This window comes from Oncorhynchus keta, chromosome 6 (genome assembly GCF_023373465.1).
Source record: "Oncorhynchus keta strain PuntledgeMale-10-30-2019 chromosome 6, Oket_V2, whole genome shotgun sequence".
Classification (NCBI taxonomy): Eukaryota; Metazoa; Chordata; class Actinopteri; order Salmoniformes; family Salmonidae; genus Oncorhynchus; species Oncorhynchus keta.
In genome coordinates this window covers 15,521,281-15,538,222 of record NC_068426.1, presented here as the reverse complement: position 1 = coordinate 15,538,222, position 16,942 = coordinate 15,521,281, and the positions used below count along the sequence as shown (strand labels likewise).

Sequence of the window (16,942 nt, the reverse complement as noted above, 5' to 3'; positions counted from 1 at the left end):
GTACATGTTTTAGTGATTGAGGACTTTAATCACTGAGTCATAGTACATGTTTTAGTGATTGAGGACTTTAATCACTGAGTCATAGTACATGTTTTAGTGATTGAGGACTTTAATCACTGAGTCGTAGTGCATGTTTTAGTGATTGAGGACTTTAATCACTGAGTCATAGTGCATGTTTTATTGATTGAGAACTTAAGTCACTGAGTCATAGTGCATGTTTTATTGATTGAGAACTTAAGTCACTGAATCATAGTGCATGTCTCATTGATTGAGAACTTGAATCACTGAGTCATAGTACATGTTTTAGTGATTGAGGACTTAAATCACTGAGTCATAGTGCATGTTTTATTGATTGAGAACTTGAATCACTGAGTCATAGTGCATGTTTTACTGATTGAGAACATAAGTCACTGAGTCATGGTGCAAGTCTTAGTTATTTTAGTGCATGCAAGTATCGATAGGAAATACTATCAAGTGGCTCAAGAGAAGAGAGGAGCTGGTGGTTATGTACCATGTCAGTAATAGCACAATAGACAGTACAGATTATATGAGCTTTACCCAGTGAATGCGTGCTTTCTCTAATTCTATATGCATTAGTGAAAATGTTGCACAAATGGTTAGGCTATAGGTCATTTTGTAGGTTAGGAGTTTTGCATTAGATTTGACCATTCATACTTCAGTACTATACTTTTGATTTGCACTGGCATGTGTTGTTTATGTGATTGTACTTGGCTTGCCTAAGGACAGTAAAACCAATCTCATTCCAAGCTTCTGAACTGCCCCTGTGTGGGATGCTCCAGCTGAATGGGGATTATGCCTCGGCACTAAAACACACCAAACACACACAGGCATGCTCACTCGCCCACTTTGCATCCTTCCTAAATACAGCCATCGCTCTCTCCATCTCTTGCGCCTTGTCTCTCATGGAGGGTAACCTTTAAATATGAGTGTTGCAGGGATTCACCGTGGATTTCTGAGGAAGTATGGTAAGACACTAGTTCTCCTCTCTTTTACTTTAGTTATTTTTGTTTTGTAGTAATAATTGGTAGGACGTTACTTTAAATATGATTGATGTTTTTTTTAATGTATTCATTTCTGTAAAATAATGATTATCTTCAGTTTTGGGACGAAATTGAAGCCTATGTCAAATACATAGAAATATTTATTAGATGATGGCTAGCATAAACAGACAAGCTTCTTTTGCATTATGACAACGGGGAAATGTTTTATAGTCCCTGTCCGGTGCTAAACTAGATCTATTGAGCTTTACGGGCATCAATACAGCATTTATAAATTGTGACTAAATACAGGACACTTATTAGTGGGCGGCAGGTAGCCTAGTGGTTAAGCTCGTTTGGCCAATAACCGAAAGGTTGCTGGTTTGAATCTCAGAGGTGACTAGGTGGAAAAAATGTGTTGATGTAAAATAAGTGGGGCATGTTCCATCAACATACCATGCATTGCATAACGTGGAATTAGTTGGGCAAATGCAGAGAAAAATAGTGCTTTGGAGTTCTGGCACAGACAATCTAGGGCAGGAATAGATCAAGAATAGATTAGTAAATCAGACCACATCATTTGTATCAATTAACGAGGACATGGTCATATGATGCAGTCAAATGCCATATGCTAGTGGGATAACAGCTGTTCAGACTGTCTCCTGTCTGGGACTGATGGTTCTATATGCTCTGATGAAGTGCATCACTTTGGTTTGCATATGTAGGGAGTGGATCCAGATGTGTGGCACTGTTTATTCTAGTTCAAGTGCACGCTATAGGCAGTATTATCTGCTTGGTCCAGCCCCCTCTTGATCCTCCAACCATGTGACTTGTTTTAATCCTAAAGGAGGAGAGGATAGGAAGCAGAGAGTGGACATGTTTGAAACCACTGGCACACTGCTTCCATCATCATCATTGTGAAAAAGTTAGTTTAACCTTGTACTGCAGTGGGCTAAATCAGAGTCCCACAGGGTGTTTCTTGGTAGTCTTAAACAAATCTACTTTGAAACAAAAGTATACACCTCACACACATGGTTGATCCTGCCATCGTGCTTTGGTTGTTAAATATTTATGTTCTGAAAAATGTATGTAGTCCTAAGTGCCTCTAAAGAGCTTTGTCTTTGTTTGTTCCGCTCTCTCACCATCCATCATGCACATCCATCATGCACTCTTCCTGCTTCCTGTCCCCTGCGCTACCAACCTCCACCTCTCACTTCCAGGTGGCTTTATGTTCAAACAATGGAAGGAGAGGTACCTCATATTGACAGCTGATGGCTGTGTGTTGGTGAGTCGCGATGCAGTGTCCCCTCCTGACCAGATGGTGGCATTGCAGGGGGGCTGTGAGGCCATCGTGGAGGGCAGGGAGATCCTGGACCTGCCCAAGCTGCCCTCTGGAGGACGAAGGGACTGCTGCTTTGCTCTGATCCTGCCTCAGGAGAAGTTCCTGCTGCTACTGGCTGACAACGCAGAAGAATGCAGGTCAGTTGGCAGAGCAATGTGAGATAGAGGCTGGGGTGGGATGGGGATTACTGGATTTACTTTCTTTCATCTCACGTTGATGAAACTATGTTCTGAGTACTACTGAAGTAATAATGTTTCATATTCTCTCCTCAGTCAATGGGTCAACATGCTGAGGAAAGTGCGAGAGGTGAGTCTATGCCTCCTTAATTTGAATCTTAATCCGCTTTCCTCATTTTAAAAAACGGTGAATGTTGTCAGTGATGTGACTGTGAGCGATAGCATTGCAAGATGTAGGGTATTCTTCCTCAACGGTTTGATATCACAGCTATACACTTTTCTACTCTACAGAGTGTATCATCACCAATGTCCTCCTGTAGACGCCATAATGCTTCAACACGATGCATCACTGACAGAGACCCGCTTCCAGACCCCATTTCTGACAAAGATCCCCCAACTCCACCGCTGAGTGATATGGAGATCTTATCTCCTGGGCCAAGATACCCTGGACCAAGATCTTCTGGGCCAAGATCTCCTGGGCCGAGATCTCCTGGGCCAACCTCTCCTGGTTTAATCTCTGCTGGGCCAAATTCTCCTGGGCCAAACACAGGTGACATTCAACAAAAGGAAAATGGTGAGAAATACAGGATTTACGGACATTACTAAACAAACTTGTTTATGCAATTTTGTCTCTGAATTAATTTACCCACTTTACCCAGTCCATTAAGTTTTTCTTTGGTTGAGTCTGTAGGAAAAAAAACCTGCAGTCCAGTGGCATAGAGTAGACAGCAACTAAGGATGTGCATGACATTCTCTCCATCCTCCACCACAGGCCAGAAATCTCCCCATATGAAGAGGGACAAAGGGACTAGTCGTTCAGTGGGCTGTCTGCGCCATGGCACCAGCCATGATGCCCAGGCAGTGAGGGCTGTGTATCTGCTGATGGGAGGGGCCGCTGCTTCCTCTGCCATGGGTTACCTGGGTGCATGCTCTCCTGCTAATCCTGACGTAAGGCCTCCTGACCTGCCGCCCAGCACAGACTTCTCTAACCTGGGCTCAGCAGGGGCATACCACTCCTGCAACCAGACTGTTGTTGACTCTCCTCACTTCCACAGCTTTGACTTTGAGGGGGCAGACTCAGACTTTGATGCCTTTGACTGTGGGGGATTTTCATTCTAGGGGGGAAATTATGATTTTACCTACCGTCAAGACTTTCAATCCTCCTGTTCATTCTTTATGAAAATACAAGGGCAATAATTGCCTCTTATTGTTGCCACCCTTTGTAAGTGATATGTACTGATGCAAAACATTTGAGCTATTTTATCTTATCTTTGACATAATTTATTTGGTTACAACCTGTCTGCTGTCATCCTCTGGCTATGGAGAGAGCGTGGATTTCTTGATGCCGTTTTAAATAACGTAATGTAAGCATACCTTGTCTTTATAACTATTTGCCCCACACCTATCTCCTTAACTCTTGCTCTGCCATGTGTTAACTAAGTTCATTGTCATTGTTTCGTTTCCTTATTTATATGTTGCTTAAATAAATGCCAGGGTTCGATAGAAAATGTTTTGTGCATTCTTGTCTCTTCCATTTCCATAGCGAGCAATACGCAGCCTTGTGTAGCCTAGCACACATTAATGTATCATCACATTAGGGGTGAGTGGAGCAATTTTTTACATTCAGCGTCACTCTGTCAAGAGTAATATAGTATTATTTATTTAAAAGATATCTACATATATTTATGAATGTTGTGCATCCCTGGAAATAACCACAATTCATGTAAACATTACAATTTTGAAAACATAGCTTGTACAAAAAAAGTGGTCTCTTGGCACAACTTACCCCAGGTATGGGGTAAATTTAACCACCTACAAATGACAGTACTGAATGAAATATTACCACTACCTTTTAAAAACCATGTCTATCTTTATTTCACAAACACAATTCAACACAATAACAATCACTTTCTTGTCTTTCAATCATTTTAAAGTGGCAATATGTAACTTTTTGGGCGACCCGACCAAATCCACATATAAATGTGAGTTCTATAGATCTATCATCCTACTTGAAAGCAGTAGATCTGTTCTATGTGTGCTATTTCTATGCTTCCTGTTCTTAAGTTTTGTTTTTGTTCTGTTCATTTTGTTTTTGTTTCACCAGCTTCAAACAGCTGAAACAGCAATATTTTTGGTTGGAAAATATATGGCAAATATATTTCACAGTGGTTTAGATAGTATAGTGTGGAGAAACATTGTACCAAGTTATTTTGTCAAATAAACTGAAATTAGGCGACTATTAGAGTTTTAGCAACCAAGAAATGGTGGAGCGATTTCTGCATAGTGCAACTTTAAGCATATTTCAATACAGGCTTATCGCCTAAAAAAAAAAACATTGTACTTTTTTTTACACTTTTGACATAAGCCAGGCCGTGTTGTTATACCTCCTATCCCAGCGATAATACTTTGCATTAAGTCTGGGAAGAAACACTGACATTTGCTCAACTTGCCATTGGCTCACCATATTGGCTCAATTTACCCCATAGCCATTGTCTAAACTTACCCCTGGCAAACATTTGGACTATATTAGCCCACACAGCTAAAAGGATGCACTTCCTGCTAGGCAGTGTTATGAAGTACTTATTATGTAAAAATATTTTAAAGTACTACTTAAGTAGTTTTTTGGGGTATCTGTACATCACTATTTATATTTTTGACAACTTTTGCTTTTACTGTCAACTTCACGCATTTATCAAGTGAACATCCCTGGTCACCCCTGCTGCCTCTGATCTGGCGGACTCACGAAACACAAATTCTTCGCTTGTAAATTACTTTTACTCAAGTATAACATTTGGCAACTTTTTCCACCACTGATGCTAGGTTTGATTATAGAGACCCCAACTGATGTATAAAACAATCCTAAAATGATCTATTTTCGATTAGATACAAGCAAGCATCATGAAATCTCTAACACAATATATTAATTTGACTTGGTGAAAATCCATTATTTGGACATAACTTGCTTCCCACTTTTTCCAACGTGGTTTCTTCCTTCATAGACTACATGAAATGAGGACCTCGTCCTAAATATTTGGTCAAAATATTAATTGTGTACATTGTTTCCTAGAAACACGTGTGGCGCACGCATAGACCATTTGGCTCAACTGACACCATCTCCCCTATATTACATATATTTTATTGATAGAAATATACACAGCCAGCTATACTATTGTACAGTGTATGTGGAAGAAAACACTTCCATGGCAATAAACTGGTGGACAATTAATTTTCCTAGTTTCCTACAAGGTCATCCAACAATCCATACTGACTGTCGAAGGAAGGGAACAAGTCACATGTTCTATCTGTGGATTTTGAATGCGCGCTTTGCCTGCTTTCTATCGTCAACCTCCGTAGTTTCCTGTTTGGTTTCCAAGGAAATGAGGATCATGGTGGCTTCGGTATTTTCATCTGAGTGAATCCTTGGGGTATGTTTTTTTTAACATTATTATTGTTTTTCATTGGCAATGTTTTATATAAATTGTTGACACGTTAGCTAATCAAACGTGCTAGCTTGCTAGCTAACCAACAACCATTTTGCAGGCCAGCTATGTTGACGAATGTATCTTTTGACCCTACGAGGCTAGCTAACGTTAGCCAGCTAGCTATAACGTTACTCCTAACTAACGTTAATCCCAGCTAGCTAAAGACTGTAAACAGAGATTTACACCAATTCAACGTCATGTTCTCTACCTGCAGGAAAAGGAGCTGCACAGATACCGGTAATGGCAGAGCTGCACATTATCGGTCAGATCGTTGGGGCTAGCGGCTTCCCTCAGAGCAGTCTCTTCTGTAAATGGGGAATTCATACAGGTGTTTTTCCGTTATAATCAGATTATTTGATTGAGTATGATGTGTACTTTACCTTATCCGTTATGGTTGTGATTCTCAGTTTCCAACAACACTTATCTCGTTATGTAAGGAGGTGCATGGAGACTTCTCTCTGGCCTGAAGGAGGGGCAGACCCAGGTGGATTTGCCTCAGACGGGGGATACGGCATACTGGAGTCATCCCATTGATCTGCACTACACTACTAAAGGACTGCAAGGTAACAAACTAGCTTCCTGACAAATTCAAAGTAACAGTTCATCACAAACGTAAATCAAAAGCTAGCTACAGTATATACATAGTCACATCTACCACGCCTAGTTTTCAGGATAATACTAGGGTAAGAATAGTTTGTCTTTTATTCTCCTTCAGGTTGGCCCAAGCTTCACCTGCAGGTTTGGCACCAGGATTCATTTGGGCGCTGTCAGCTGTATGGTTATGGATATTGCCATGTGCCCTCCAGCCCAGGGCACCACCATGTACGCTGTGTGACCTGGAGACCACTGGGATCCTGGCAAGAGCAGATAGCTCAAACCTTTGTTGGTGGAGGTCCCCAGCTGCGCTCCCCAGACCTCGTATACAGTGGGGCGGACAGATATAGGCTGCACACAGTTGCTATGGGCACTGTGGAGCTGGAGCTAGGCATCATCATGCGACACTTTGACAGATATGGTGTAGAGAGCTGAAATGTAGAGATGGGACAGCGAAGGGTGAATGGAGGGAAGCCTGAATGGAGCACTGTATTGTTAGTGGGTGGGTGGGGGCGGTGTGGATTTGGACCATATCTGCACCGGGGCACATAAAATAAGGTCAGATGATATATTTTGCCTTGTGAGATGTGTTGATGTGGCATTCATGCTGAGAAGAACCCAACATGCAAATGTAGGTATTTCCCCTCTTTCTCCACCAGCAGTGTGTGTGGTGGTTGGGTGGGGTGAGACTTTCAACACCATCTGCCTTCCCGATTGTCAATATTTTTTAGAACATTTCATATAATCGAGGTTGTATTTTAAACAATGCGAGACAGATTTTGTACTGCACTTAATTTCAGTTTGATACTTTTCTATGAATTCCTTGTGTTTTATATAGTAGAATTATGTAAATAAATCAATACAATGTACCAAACCTGATGCCTTTGATCTTTAACCTAACTTACCTATCTTTTTGCTGTAGAAATATTCACTCAAGGTTAGGCTTGCAAGTGCCATTACTGATAGGCACAATTAATTCACTCATCAACATTTTCTGTAATATTATGAAGTACTTATTATCAATGTTTGATAGTAGGTGGTAAACACAGAGGTGAGACAAAATATATTAACTACGAATATATTGTATCCATATCAGTCTATTTGGATGATACTCTGTTTTTAGCACTTGAATTTAGCAAATCAACCAGTTAACACAAGCCTACCTGGCGAGCTAAATTACTTCTGCTCGCTTCGAGGTAAGTAACACTGAAACATGCATGAGAGCATCATCTGCTGAGGATGACTAAACTCGCTCTCTGTAGCTGATGTAAGTAAGACCTTTAAACAGGTCAACATTCACAAGGCCGCAGGGCCAGACAGATTACCAGGACGTGTACTCCAAACATGCGCTAACCAGGACCCTGGGACTAAACACCTCCCTCTGCAACTGGATCCTGGACATCCTGACGGACCGCCCCCAGGGGGTAAGGGTAGGTAACAACTCATCCGGCACGGTGATCCTCGGAGTGCCAAGTCTAGGTCCATGAGGCTTCTAAACAACATCTACCCCCAAGCCATAAGACTCCTGAACATCTCATCGAATAGCTACTCAGACTATTTGCATTGCCCCCATCCCATCTTTTACGCTGCTGCTATGCTCTGTTCATTATCTATGCATAGTCACTTCAACTCCACCTTCATGTACATATTACCTCAATTACCTCGATTAACCGGTGCCCCTGCACATTAACTCTGTTCTGGTACCCCTTATATATAGCTACGCTATTGTTATTTTACTGCTGCTCTTTAATTATTTGTTACTTCTTATTTATTTTTTTAGGTATTTTTCATTGTTGGTTAAGGGCTTGTAAGTAAGCATTTCACCTATTATATTAGGCGCATGTGACAAATACAATTTGATTTAAGTTCTTCCATGTGTCTTGCCTTCCGGCAAAGTTAAAGGAAACAGCAACCCTGTACTTTGAAATGGCAGATGTTTCACAATGCTGCTCACTTCCTGGACTTAGAGCTTCATACTGTTTTAGTGCAAGAGGACAGGAACTAGACAGAAAAGCAACAGGAACTGGAATGAAAAGATCAGTGACTGATGATGGCTGCTAAAACTAACAACTCTAGGGTCTAATAGGGTAGATGGTTTTCTACGGTGTGTTGTTTTTTTTCTTATTTCTTTGTTTTAGTCTGAAACGTTTTAATTGACTGGATCTAGATATAGTAGACTAGAGAATGAGAAGGAGGCAGGCCTGAGCTGTAACTGTGTGGGTGAGTTAGATGACGCTGTTATGATGTCTACTCTGCTCTTTAATTTTTTTTTGTGGTGGACCTCTGTCTTGAGTGTTCTCTCAAGTTTAGCATGGGAAAGTGCATCTAGTGAATGACAGCATCGGTCTTGGAACATTTGAAATGGTTAAGTAATTGAAGCTAGGAAGTTTTTTTGTTTTTCTTACAACATTTCTGGTGCTTTGTGCAATACGGTATGTTGTGTGCATGTATTTATGTACAACTGGTTTAGACATTTACATTAATATTGTGCTCTTCTAGACTAATGATATGGCCCTTTGCTTTGGCTTAGTCTGAAGCAGTTTATCTGATGAAAGAAGTGAGTCAGCTGACTAAAACTCATATTCAATAACGTTGTAGGAAGAGACTGTCACATTTGCTTAAACAATTTGTTAACTGATTTTAACAAATACATTTTTATAGAGAGTTGGGAAGACAGTTGAGACAACTTGACAATTTTCATTGAGATTTTCCTCTGTTACTTTCCAAATCTCAGTTTACACAGGGTCTCCTAAGAGCTTGTTTGTTATTTTAAATTGGGTCCCAGGGACAGGGAGTAATGTGGTGATGTGCTGTAGTTCATTCATTCATGAATTGAGACTGCCTCTAGGGAGCACTGTGAGAGTCTGTGAGGCACCATGCCAGCGAGACAGTGACTCAGTTTAGGCTGAGCTCTTTTGGTGGTGAACTCTATGTGGTTCTAGTCCGGGATCTGACCTCGGCTCAAGAGCTAGCACCAGTCTCTGAGGAGCTCAACTTGAGATTACTGAAGCCTCCTGGGTTGTTGTGACAGCAGCAGGAGAAGTACATTGAAATCAGTTCATGCAACAGGCTCAAAAGGACGGTAAATCCACATAATAGTCAACTCTGAAAGCCTGCTATCATAGACATTGTTCCTCTTTAAAGTGTGCAATGAGGGCAGTGTGTTTGATGCTGACTGCCTTATTGATGCTGGAATATGTGTGCCGGAGTGACACCATGTCCACCTGTAAGTCTCTGGACTTGGAGCTGGTGAAGAGGAAACGTATTGAGGCCATCCGTGGACAGATACTGAGCAAGCTGCGGCTACCCAAGGAGCCAGAGATTGACCAGGAGGGAGACACTGAGGAGGTCCCAGCTTCCCTGATGTCCATCTACAACAGCACAGTGGAGCTGAGTGAGGAGCAGGTGCACACGTACAAACCGTCCACTCAGGATGCAGAGGAGGAGGCATACTTTGCAAAGGAGGTCCACAAGTTCAACATGAAACAAAGTGAGTAGATATATCCATGCATGCTGTCTACATGCACACACATCCTGCTGCTTACACAGGCTCTGGCTTGTCAAGTTAAAGTGGATGCTTCTCTAGCCTCACTTCAGTCAAGTATAGGCGTGTTAAATGGCTGATGTGTGTAGGGGGATCTTCAAAGGTCGATTTAAGATATAAACCCTAGCTAACCACAGGCCTTCACCATGGTAATTGCATAGCAATGCAAAAAAGTGGGCATTGTATATATTTTTCTTGTTGTCATAATCTTTGATCATCGCACCCATATTTGGAGTGAAATAACATTAGACCACATTGTCACTTACAATGTGAAGGGTGAGACAGATGGATGGGGCCAGTGGTTTCCTCTGACTGATTACTGTGTGCTTATTCTGGTTATCTGAATAGCTGGCAGGAAGGAACACTTGACTTAGTACGTGCTGTTAAATGACTGAGGTTCTGCCCTCAAATAAAAGGGCTGCTATCTCTGTATACCATGTAGCATCTGTCTAACTTTTCACCACCCTGGATTGAGGAGTGCAGAATGATGCAGAGAGGTTAGGCAGACATGCAAATTATTATTAAGGCCTTGTCGTGAATAAGACCCATTTGAAGTGGTGCTGTAGTTTATGACTGGCATAAATATATTATATTATAAACTGCAGTTGGCAGATACTTTTTAGGATGTACATTTGTATAATTATGTCCTTTAGATAAGGTTGTTGACTGAAAATGGGTGTTTCTTCCATTGGTTTACTGAACTGACTGCAATGGCCCTGTCTGCTGTATGTAAAAACCATGGCCTGCGTCAACCTTTTACCTCTCTCTACCAGATGTTTCCTTCCCTTTGCTGGGTCCGTCCCCCTTTTTGTCTACAAGACAGTATACATCGCTACAGTTTAAACTTGTTGTCCAGGCAGTAACTCTGAGCAGGTTAGGTTTAAGCCAGAAGCCCTTAGGACCGTGCCCTCTGATTAGATCCTTTTTGATGCCGTTGGTTTATTGTGATACAGCAGCATGGTGTGATCTAGCTTCCAGAGCAGAGCCTCACTTCCTCAGCGTCCCTGTCAATGTGTAATTATTGTTACAGACTCGCAGAGGTCATTTTGGCTCCAGGCAGATAGCATTTGAGGCCAAACCTGAAACTGCATTCGCCTCTCTCTGAGAGTGCCTTTTATATAACAGAATCTATCCACAATAGTTTTATTACCAGTACTATGGTAAAATGCAGCTTCTCTTTCTTTCTCTATACCCCCTCTCCCACACTGACAGGTTCAGTAGTAGAAAGTACAAAAAAAAAACATTTTGACTCTCCTTTCCAAGGTGAGAACACCAGTAAGCACCAGATGCTCTTCAACATGTCTGAGATGCGGTCAGTATTGGGGACTGATCGACTGCTCTCTCAAGCTGAGCTCCGTCTCCTCATCAAGAACCATGGCCTGCTCGACGACAGCGAGCAGAGGCTGGAACTCTACAGAGGAGTTGGCGATAAGGCACGTTACCTGAAGTCCCATTTTGTCTCCAAGGAATGGGCCAATCGCTGGGTGTCCTTTGACGTAACACAGACTCTGAATGAGTGGCTGCAAGGGGCTGGTAAGCTACAATTTCCTTTAGGGTTGTAGATATAATTACATAACACAAACAGTATGTTGCAATACAGTTGCAATCATATCCTGTTACAAATCTGTGTCTGATTGAAGTGACAAAGCATGTGAAAGAACTGTCCAACAGACTTTTACACCTAAAACAGTATACCTATTCCTTCAGGTTTAAAAATAAGTTTGATACACCATTATATTAGTCTTTTTGCAACACTTTACAGGAGAGGAGCAGGGATTCCAATTGAAGTTGCCTTGTGATTGTGGTAAACCAATGGAGGAATTCAGCTTCAAAATATCAGGTATTTGCAGTTTACTCCCATTCACTGTATTGAAATCAACTCAAGCCATACGTTTTCTGCCAAAACCTCCACTGTGAATCTCTTGCCTGACAGGTGTCAATGTTTTATACGATAGGGATGAACAAGCTGAGGGGAGATACAGAAACACTAGCCATGAAAATGCCATCAAAGCCTCACATTTTACTGATGTCACTTCCTGTGGAACGCCACAGCCAGCCTAGCTCTCGGAAGAAACGACAAACCACTACTGAAGAGATCTGCTCAGAGTGAGACTATCCTTTATTTTTAACGGCCCAAGAGCACATTTAGAATGATCAATTAATGTCTCTTAAATGTGTACTAACAAAGTTAATCTCTTTTGGCAGATAGATATACTGTAGACCTACTTAGAGGCCGTGTTAACCCCCTCTTAATGCCCTGTTAACTCCCCGTTAGCGCCCTGTTAACTCCCCGTTAGCGCCCTGTTAACTCCCCGTTAACGCCCTGTTAACTCCCTGTTAACTCCCCGTTAACTCCCTGTTAACTCCCCGTTAACGCCCTGTTAACGGCCCTGTTAACTCCCCGTTAACGCCCTGTTAACTCCCCGTTAACGCCCTGTTAACTCCCCGTTAACGCCCTGTTTGTAAGTAATGAGGTGTATAACTCACAGGTGTGTGTATCCCCCAGTAAATCGGAGAGTTGCTGTGTGCAAAGACTTTACATTGACTTCCGTAAGGACCTGGGCTGGAAGTGGATCCATGAACCCACTGGCTACTTTGCTAACTACTGCATCGGCCCCTGCACCTATATATGGAACACAGAAAACAAGTATTCCCAGGTAAATGCTACCAGTCATATTTTTGTAGACGTCCCCATTGTCAACTGTCTTTCAAGGATCTGTACAGTCGGGGTGTTCAGTAATCAGACGCTGTATAGCCACGGGGGGAGATGGTCTGTTCAGTGAGATATCTAGTGTTGTTTACCCAACCACAGATACTGGCTCTGTATAAGCACCACAACCCCGGAGCCTCTGCCCAACCCTGCTGTGTTCCACAGGTCTTGGAACCCCTACCCATTATCTATTATGTGGGGAGACAACACAAGGTCAGTGAATACTGTATAGTTAGAAGTATCAAATGAAACTCTCATAACATCCTCACCGAATTGAAATCATAGTCAACACAGTTGCTGGGTTTGAATACGTATTTATAATGTCTATCCATTGAATGTGCTTTTTTTCCACAGGTGGAGCAGTTGTCCAATATGATTGTTAAGTCCTGCAGGTGTAGCTAGAATTACTGCACATGTTCTTGACCATTGTATTTCCTTGTACTCATGGGGATACAAAATGGGGGCTGATCCTTTTTGATGCCGCTGGTTTAGTGTAAAATGCTTGTCCCTTGGAAATCAGGATGTAGTCAAGACATTCATTTACGAAGGGTACTATTATAATTGTGTTTGGGTGGTGTCTCTAGTCTTGCATTTTTCATTTAGCTTTCCCCAGCAGAGAATTTGTTTATGTTTAGTGATTTGTTAATGAATGTTTTTTTATTTTAAATATATGTAGTGCATTATGGAGTTTAAAAAAATGTTGTTTAGACTTGTCAATGTCCTGGGTGTGTCAATAGTCTTGACTTATTGTCACTGTGTTGCAGTATTTGTGCTCCCTGGGAAATATAGAGGAAAGAGAGAGGCTAAGACGGGATTAGTTTGGGTTTACTACTTAAAATAATGAATGGAGAATAGCAACTTCCTCTCAGTATTTTTGTTATTATTCTCTTTTGAATAAATGTATCTGCATCACACCACTTATCAAGTCTTTGACAAGATGGCACAGATAGAGATGGCAGCTTCACTTCAAGCCCTTAGGAAACTGTTCTGTATTTTGTTTTTAATGTATTATTTCTTACATTGTTAGCCAGAAAATCTTAAATGTAATTACGTATAGCTGGGAAGAACTATTGTATATCAGAGAGTTACCAGCACTAAGACCAGGAATACAACTTTCCCAAAGTGGATCCTTTGTCTGCACCTCCCAGGGTATTTGAACTGATTCCAGAGGCCAACTAAAAACAACGCTGTCGGAGGAGAGGGTGCCTGAGCGGTCTTCTAGTGAGGCTTCGGATGCGCGCACACCGCAAACCGCTTCCGAGTATATTACTCGCTAATGTCCGGTCCCTAGTTAACAAAGTCGACGAAATTGGGGCAAGAGTTGCTTTCCACAGAGATATCCGGGATTATAACATACTCTGTTTCACAGAGACATGGCTAGCTGGGGACATGCTGTTGGAGTCCGTACAGCCAATGGGATTTTCAGTGTATCGCACGTACAGGAACAAACATTTCTCTGGTAAGAAGAAGGGCGGGCGTGTCTGTTTCATGATTAACGACTCATGGTGTAATTGTAACAACATACAAGAATTCAAGTCCTTTTGTTCACCTGACCTAGAATTCCTCACAATCAAATGCCAACCCTATTATCTCCCAAGAGCACCCTCCTCGGTTACTGTCACAGCCGTGTATATCCCCCCGCAAGCGGATACGTAGACGGCCATCAAGGAACTTCACTGGACTTTATTCAAACTAACAACCATAAATCCTAAGGCTGCATTTATTGTAGCTGGGGATTTTAACAAAGCTAATCTGAGAACAAGGCTACCTAAATTCTATCAGCATATCGGTTGCAGTACACAGTCGAGTAACACACTCGACTGCTGCTACTCAAACTTTCGTGATGCATATAAGGCCCTCCCCCACCCTCCTTTTGGCAAATCTGACCATGACTCCATCTTGTTGTTCCCCTCTTATAGGCAGAAACTAAAACAGGAAGCTCCCATGCTTAGATCTATCCAATGCTGGTCTGACCAATCGGATTCCACGCTTTAAGATTGCTTCGATTACGTGGACTGGGATATGTTCCGGATAGCCTCAGACAATTGACGTATACGCTGACTCGATGAGCGAGTTTATAAGGAAGTGAATAGGAGATGTTGTGTACTCACTGTGACTATTAAAACCTTCCCTAACCAGAAACTGTGGATTGATGGCAGAATTTGCACAAAACTGAAAACACGTACCGCTGCATTTAATCATGGCAAGGCGACTGGAAACATGACCGAATACAAACAGTGTAGTTATTCCCTCTGTAAGGCAATCAAAAAGCCAAAACTTCAGTATAGAGACAAAGTGGAGTCCCAATTCAACGGCTCAGACACGAGATATACAGTGCCTTTCGAAAGTATTCGGACCCCCTTGAACATTGTGACCTTTTGCCACATTTCATGCTTCAAAAATAAAGACATAAAACTGTATTTTTTTGTGAAGAATCAACAACAAGTGGGACACAATAATGAAGTGGAACGACATTTATTGGATATTTAAAACTTTTTTAACAAATCAAAAACTGAAAAATTGGGTGTGCAAAATTATTCAGCCCCCTTAAGTTAATACTTTGTAGCGCCACCTTTTGCTGCGATTACAGCTGTAAGTCGCTTGGGGTATGTCTCTATTAGTTTTGCACATCGAGAGACTGACATTTTTTCCCATTCCTCCTTGCAAAACAGCTCGAGCTCAGTGAGGTTGGATGGAGAGCATTTGTGAACAGCAGTTTTCAGTTCTTTCCACAGATTCTCGATTGGATTCAGGTCTGGACTTTGACTTGGCCATTCTAACAACTGGATACTCATGAAACCCCCCCAACATTAAAAATATTTTCACAGGACCCTCCCCTTGTACCCCCACTATTAACTCAAAATAATGTGTATGACTACATAACAATAACTATAGCTACCATGGAAGAACTGGGACATTTTCAGCTTTCAGTAATTGTGTACAGATCCTTGCGACATGCGGCCATGCATTATCATGCGGAACCATGAGGTGATGGCGGTGGATGAATGGCATGACATTGGGCCTCAGGATCTCGTCACAGTATTTCTGTGCATTCCAATTGCTATCGATAAAATTTATATTGTGTTCGTTGTCCGTAGCTTATGCCTGCCCATGCCATAACCCCATGGGACACTCTGTTCACAACGTTGACATCAGCACCATGGGGGCACTCTGTTCACAATGCTGACATCATCAAACCGCTTGCCCACATGACACCATACACGCTGTCTGCCATCTGCCCAGTACAGTTGAAACCGAGATTCATCAGTGAAGGGCACACTTCTCCAGGGTGCCATCAAAGGGTCTAGCGGAATGCTTGTTCCTAGCTCCAACAGTGCAGTGGTATCTAACTTCACAACAATACACACACATCTAAAAGTAAAAAAATACAATTAAGAAATATATAAATATTAGGACGAGCAATGTCAGAGTGGCTTTGACTAGAATACAGTAGAATACTGTATACCCCATAGATAGGCAGTTCCCATTCAAGTCAGGACTGGCAGCCATTGCTAGTGAATCAATGAATTTAACAGTCAACGTGCCAGGGTTAGAGGTTCTGAAGTCCTATGGATTATATCTATGGCCACAACTTAACAAGCTGTTCTATATTTGACACGCATGCTGCCCAAATTGCAGTCTTCCTGACTGTAAGTGGTTGTGATGAAACTTAATCCACAGCAATGTTTTAGAAGCTATTGATCCTCTAGCAAAATTATGCTCTCTGGTGTCATGGCCAAAAGTTGAGCATGATACAAATATTAATTTCCACAAAGTTTGCTGCTTCAGTGTCTTTAGATATTTATGTCAGATGTTACTGTGGAATACTGAAGTATAATAACAAGCATTTCATAAGTGTCAAAGGCTTTTATTGACAATTTAAATGAAGTTGATGCAAAGAGTCAATATTTTCAGTGTTGACCCTTCTTTTTCAAGACCTCTGCAATCTGCCCTGACATGCTGTCAATTAACTTCTGGACCACATCCTGACTGATGGCAGACCATTCTTGCATAATCAATGCTCAGAGTTTGTTAGAATTTGTGGGTTTTTGTTTGTCCACCTGTCTCTTGAGGATTGACCACAAGTTCTCAATGG

The 16,942-nt window shown here is 41.8% G+C and overlaps 3 protein-coding genes across 4 annotated transcripts; all 3 read left to right on the top strand.

Annotated features, from left to right (window-relative positions):
- Positions 1-434: 434 nt before the first annotated feature.
- On the top strand, positions 435-4,001 carry LOC118385641 (uncharacterized). The gene is made up of 5 exons (XM_035772863.2): positions 435-986; positions 2,219-2,477; positions 2,613-2,646; positions 2,808-3,090; positions 3,289-4,001. The coding sequence occupies exons 1-5, from the start codon at positions 944-946 to the stop codon at positions 3,633-3,635; spliced, it is 966 nt and encodes a 321-aa protein (XP_035628756.1). The 5' UTR covers positions 435-943; the 3' UTR covers positions 3,636-4,001.
- Positions 4,002-5,776: 1,775 nt separating this feature from the next.
- On the top strand, positions 5,777-7,466 carry LOC118385640 (B9 domain-containing protein 2). Its single transcript, XM_035772862.2, has 4 exons — positions 5,777-5,941; positions 6,213-6,326; positions 6,436-6,561; positions 6,714-7,466. The coding sequence occupies exons 2-4, from the start codon at positions 6,239-6,241 to the stop codon at positions 7,025-7,027; spliced, it is 528 nt and encodes a 175-aa protein (XP_035628755.1). The 5' UTR covers positions 5,777-5,941; positions 6,213-6,238; the 3' UTR covers positions 7,028-7,466.
- A 1,128-nt stretch (positions 7,467-8,594) lies between these two features.
- LOC118385063 (transforming growth factor beta-1 proprotein) lies at positions 8,595-14,988 on the top strand. Of its 2 annotated transcripts, none has more exons than XM_035771876.2 (7): positions 8,595-10,082; positions 11,400-11,669; positions 11,899-11,976; positions 12,092-12,242; positions 12,643-12,793; positions 12,949-13,059; positions 13,201-14,988. In XM_035771876.2, the coding sequence occupies exons 1-7, from the start codon at positions 9,743-9,745 to the stop codon at positions 13,246-13,248; spliced, it is 1,149 nt and encodes a 382-aa protein (XP_035627769.1). In that variant the 5' UTR covers positions 8,595-9,742; the 3' UTR covers positions 13,249-14,988. The 2 variants fall into 2 exon arrangements, with proteins under 2 accessions (XP_035627769.1, XP_035627770.1); XM_035771877.2 differs by having other exon boundaries at positions 12,929-13,059.
- The last annotated feature ends 1,954 nt before the right edge of the window (positions 14,989-16,942 follow it).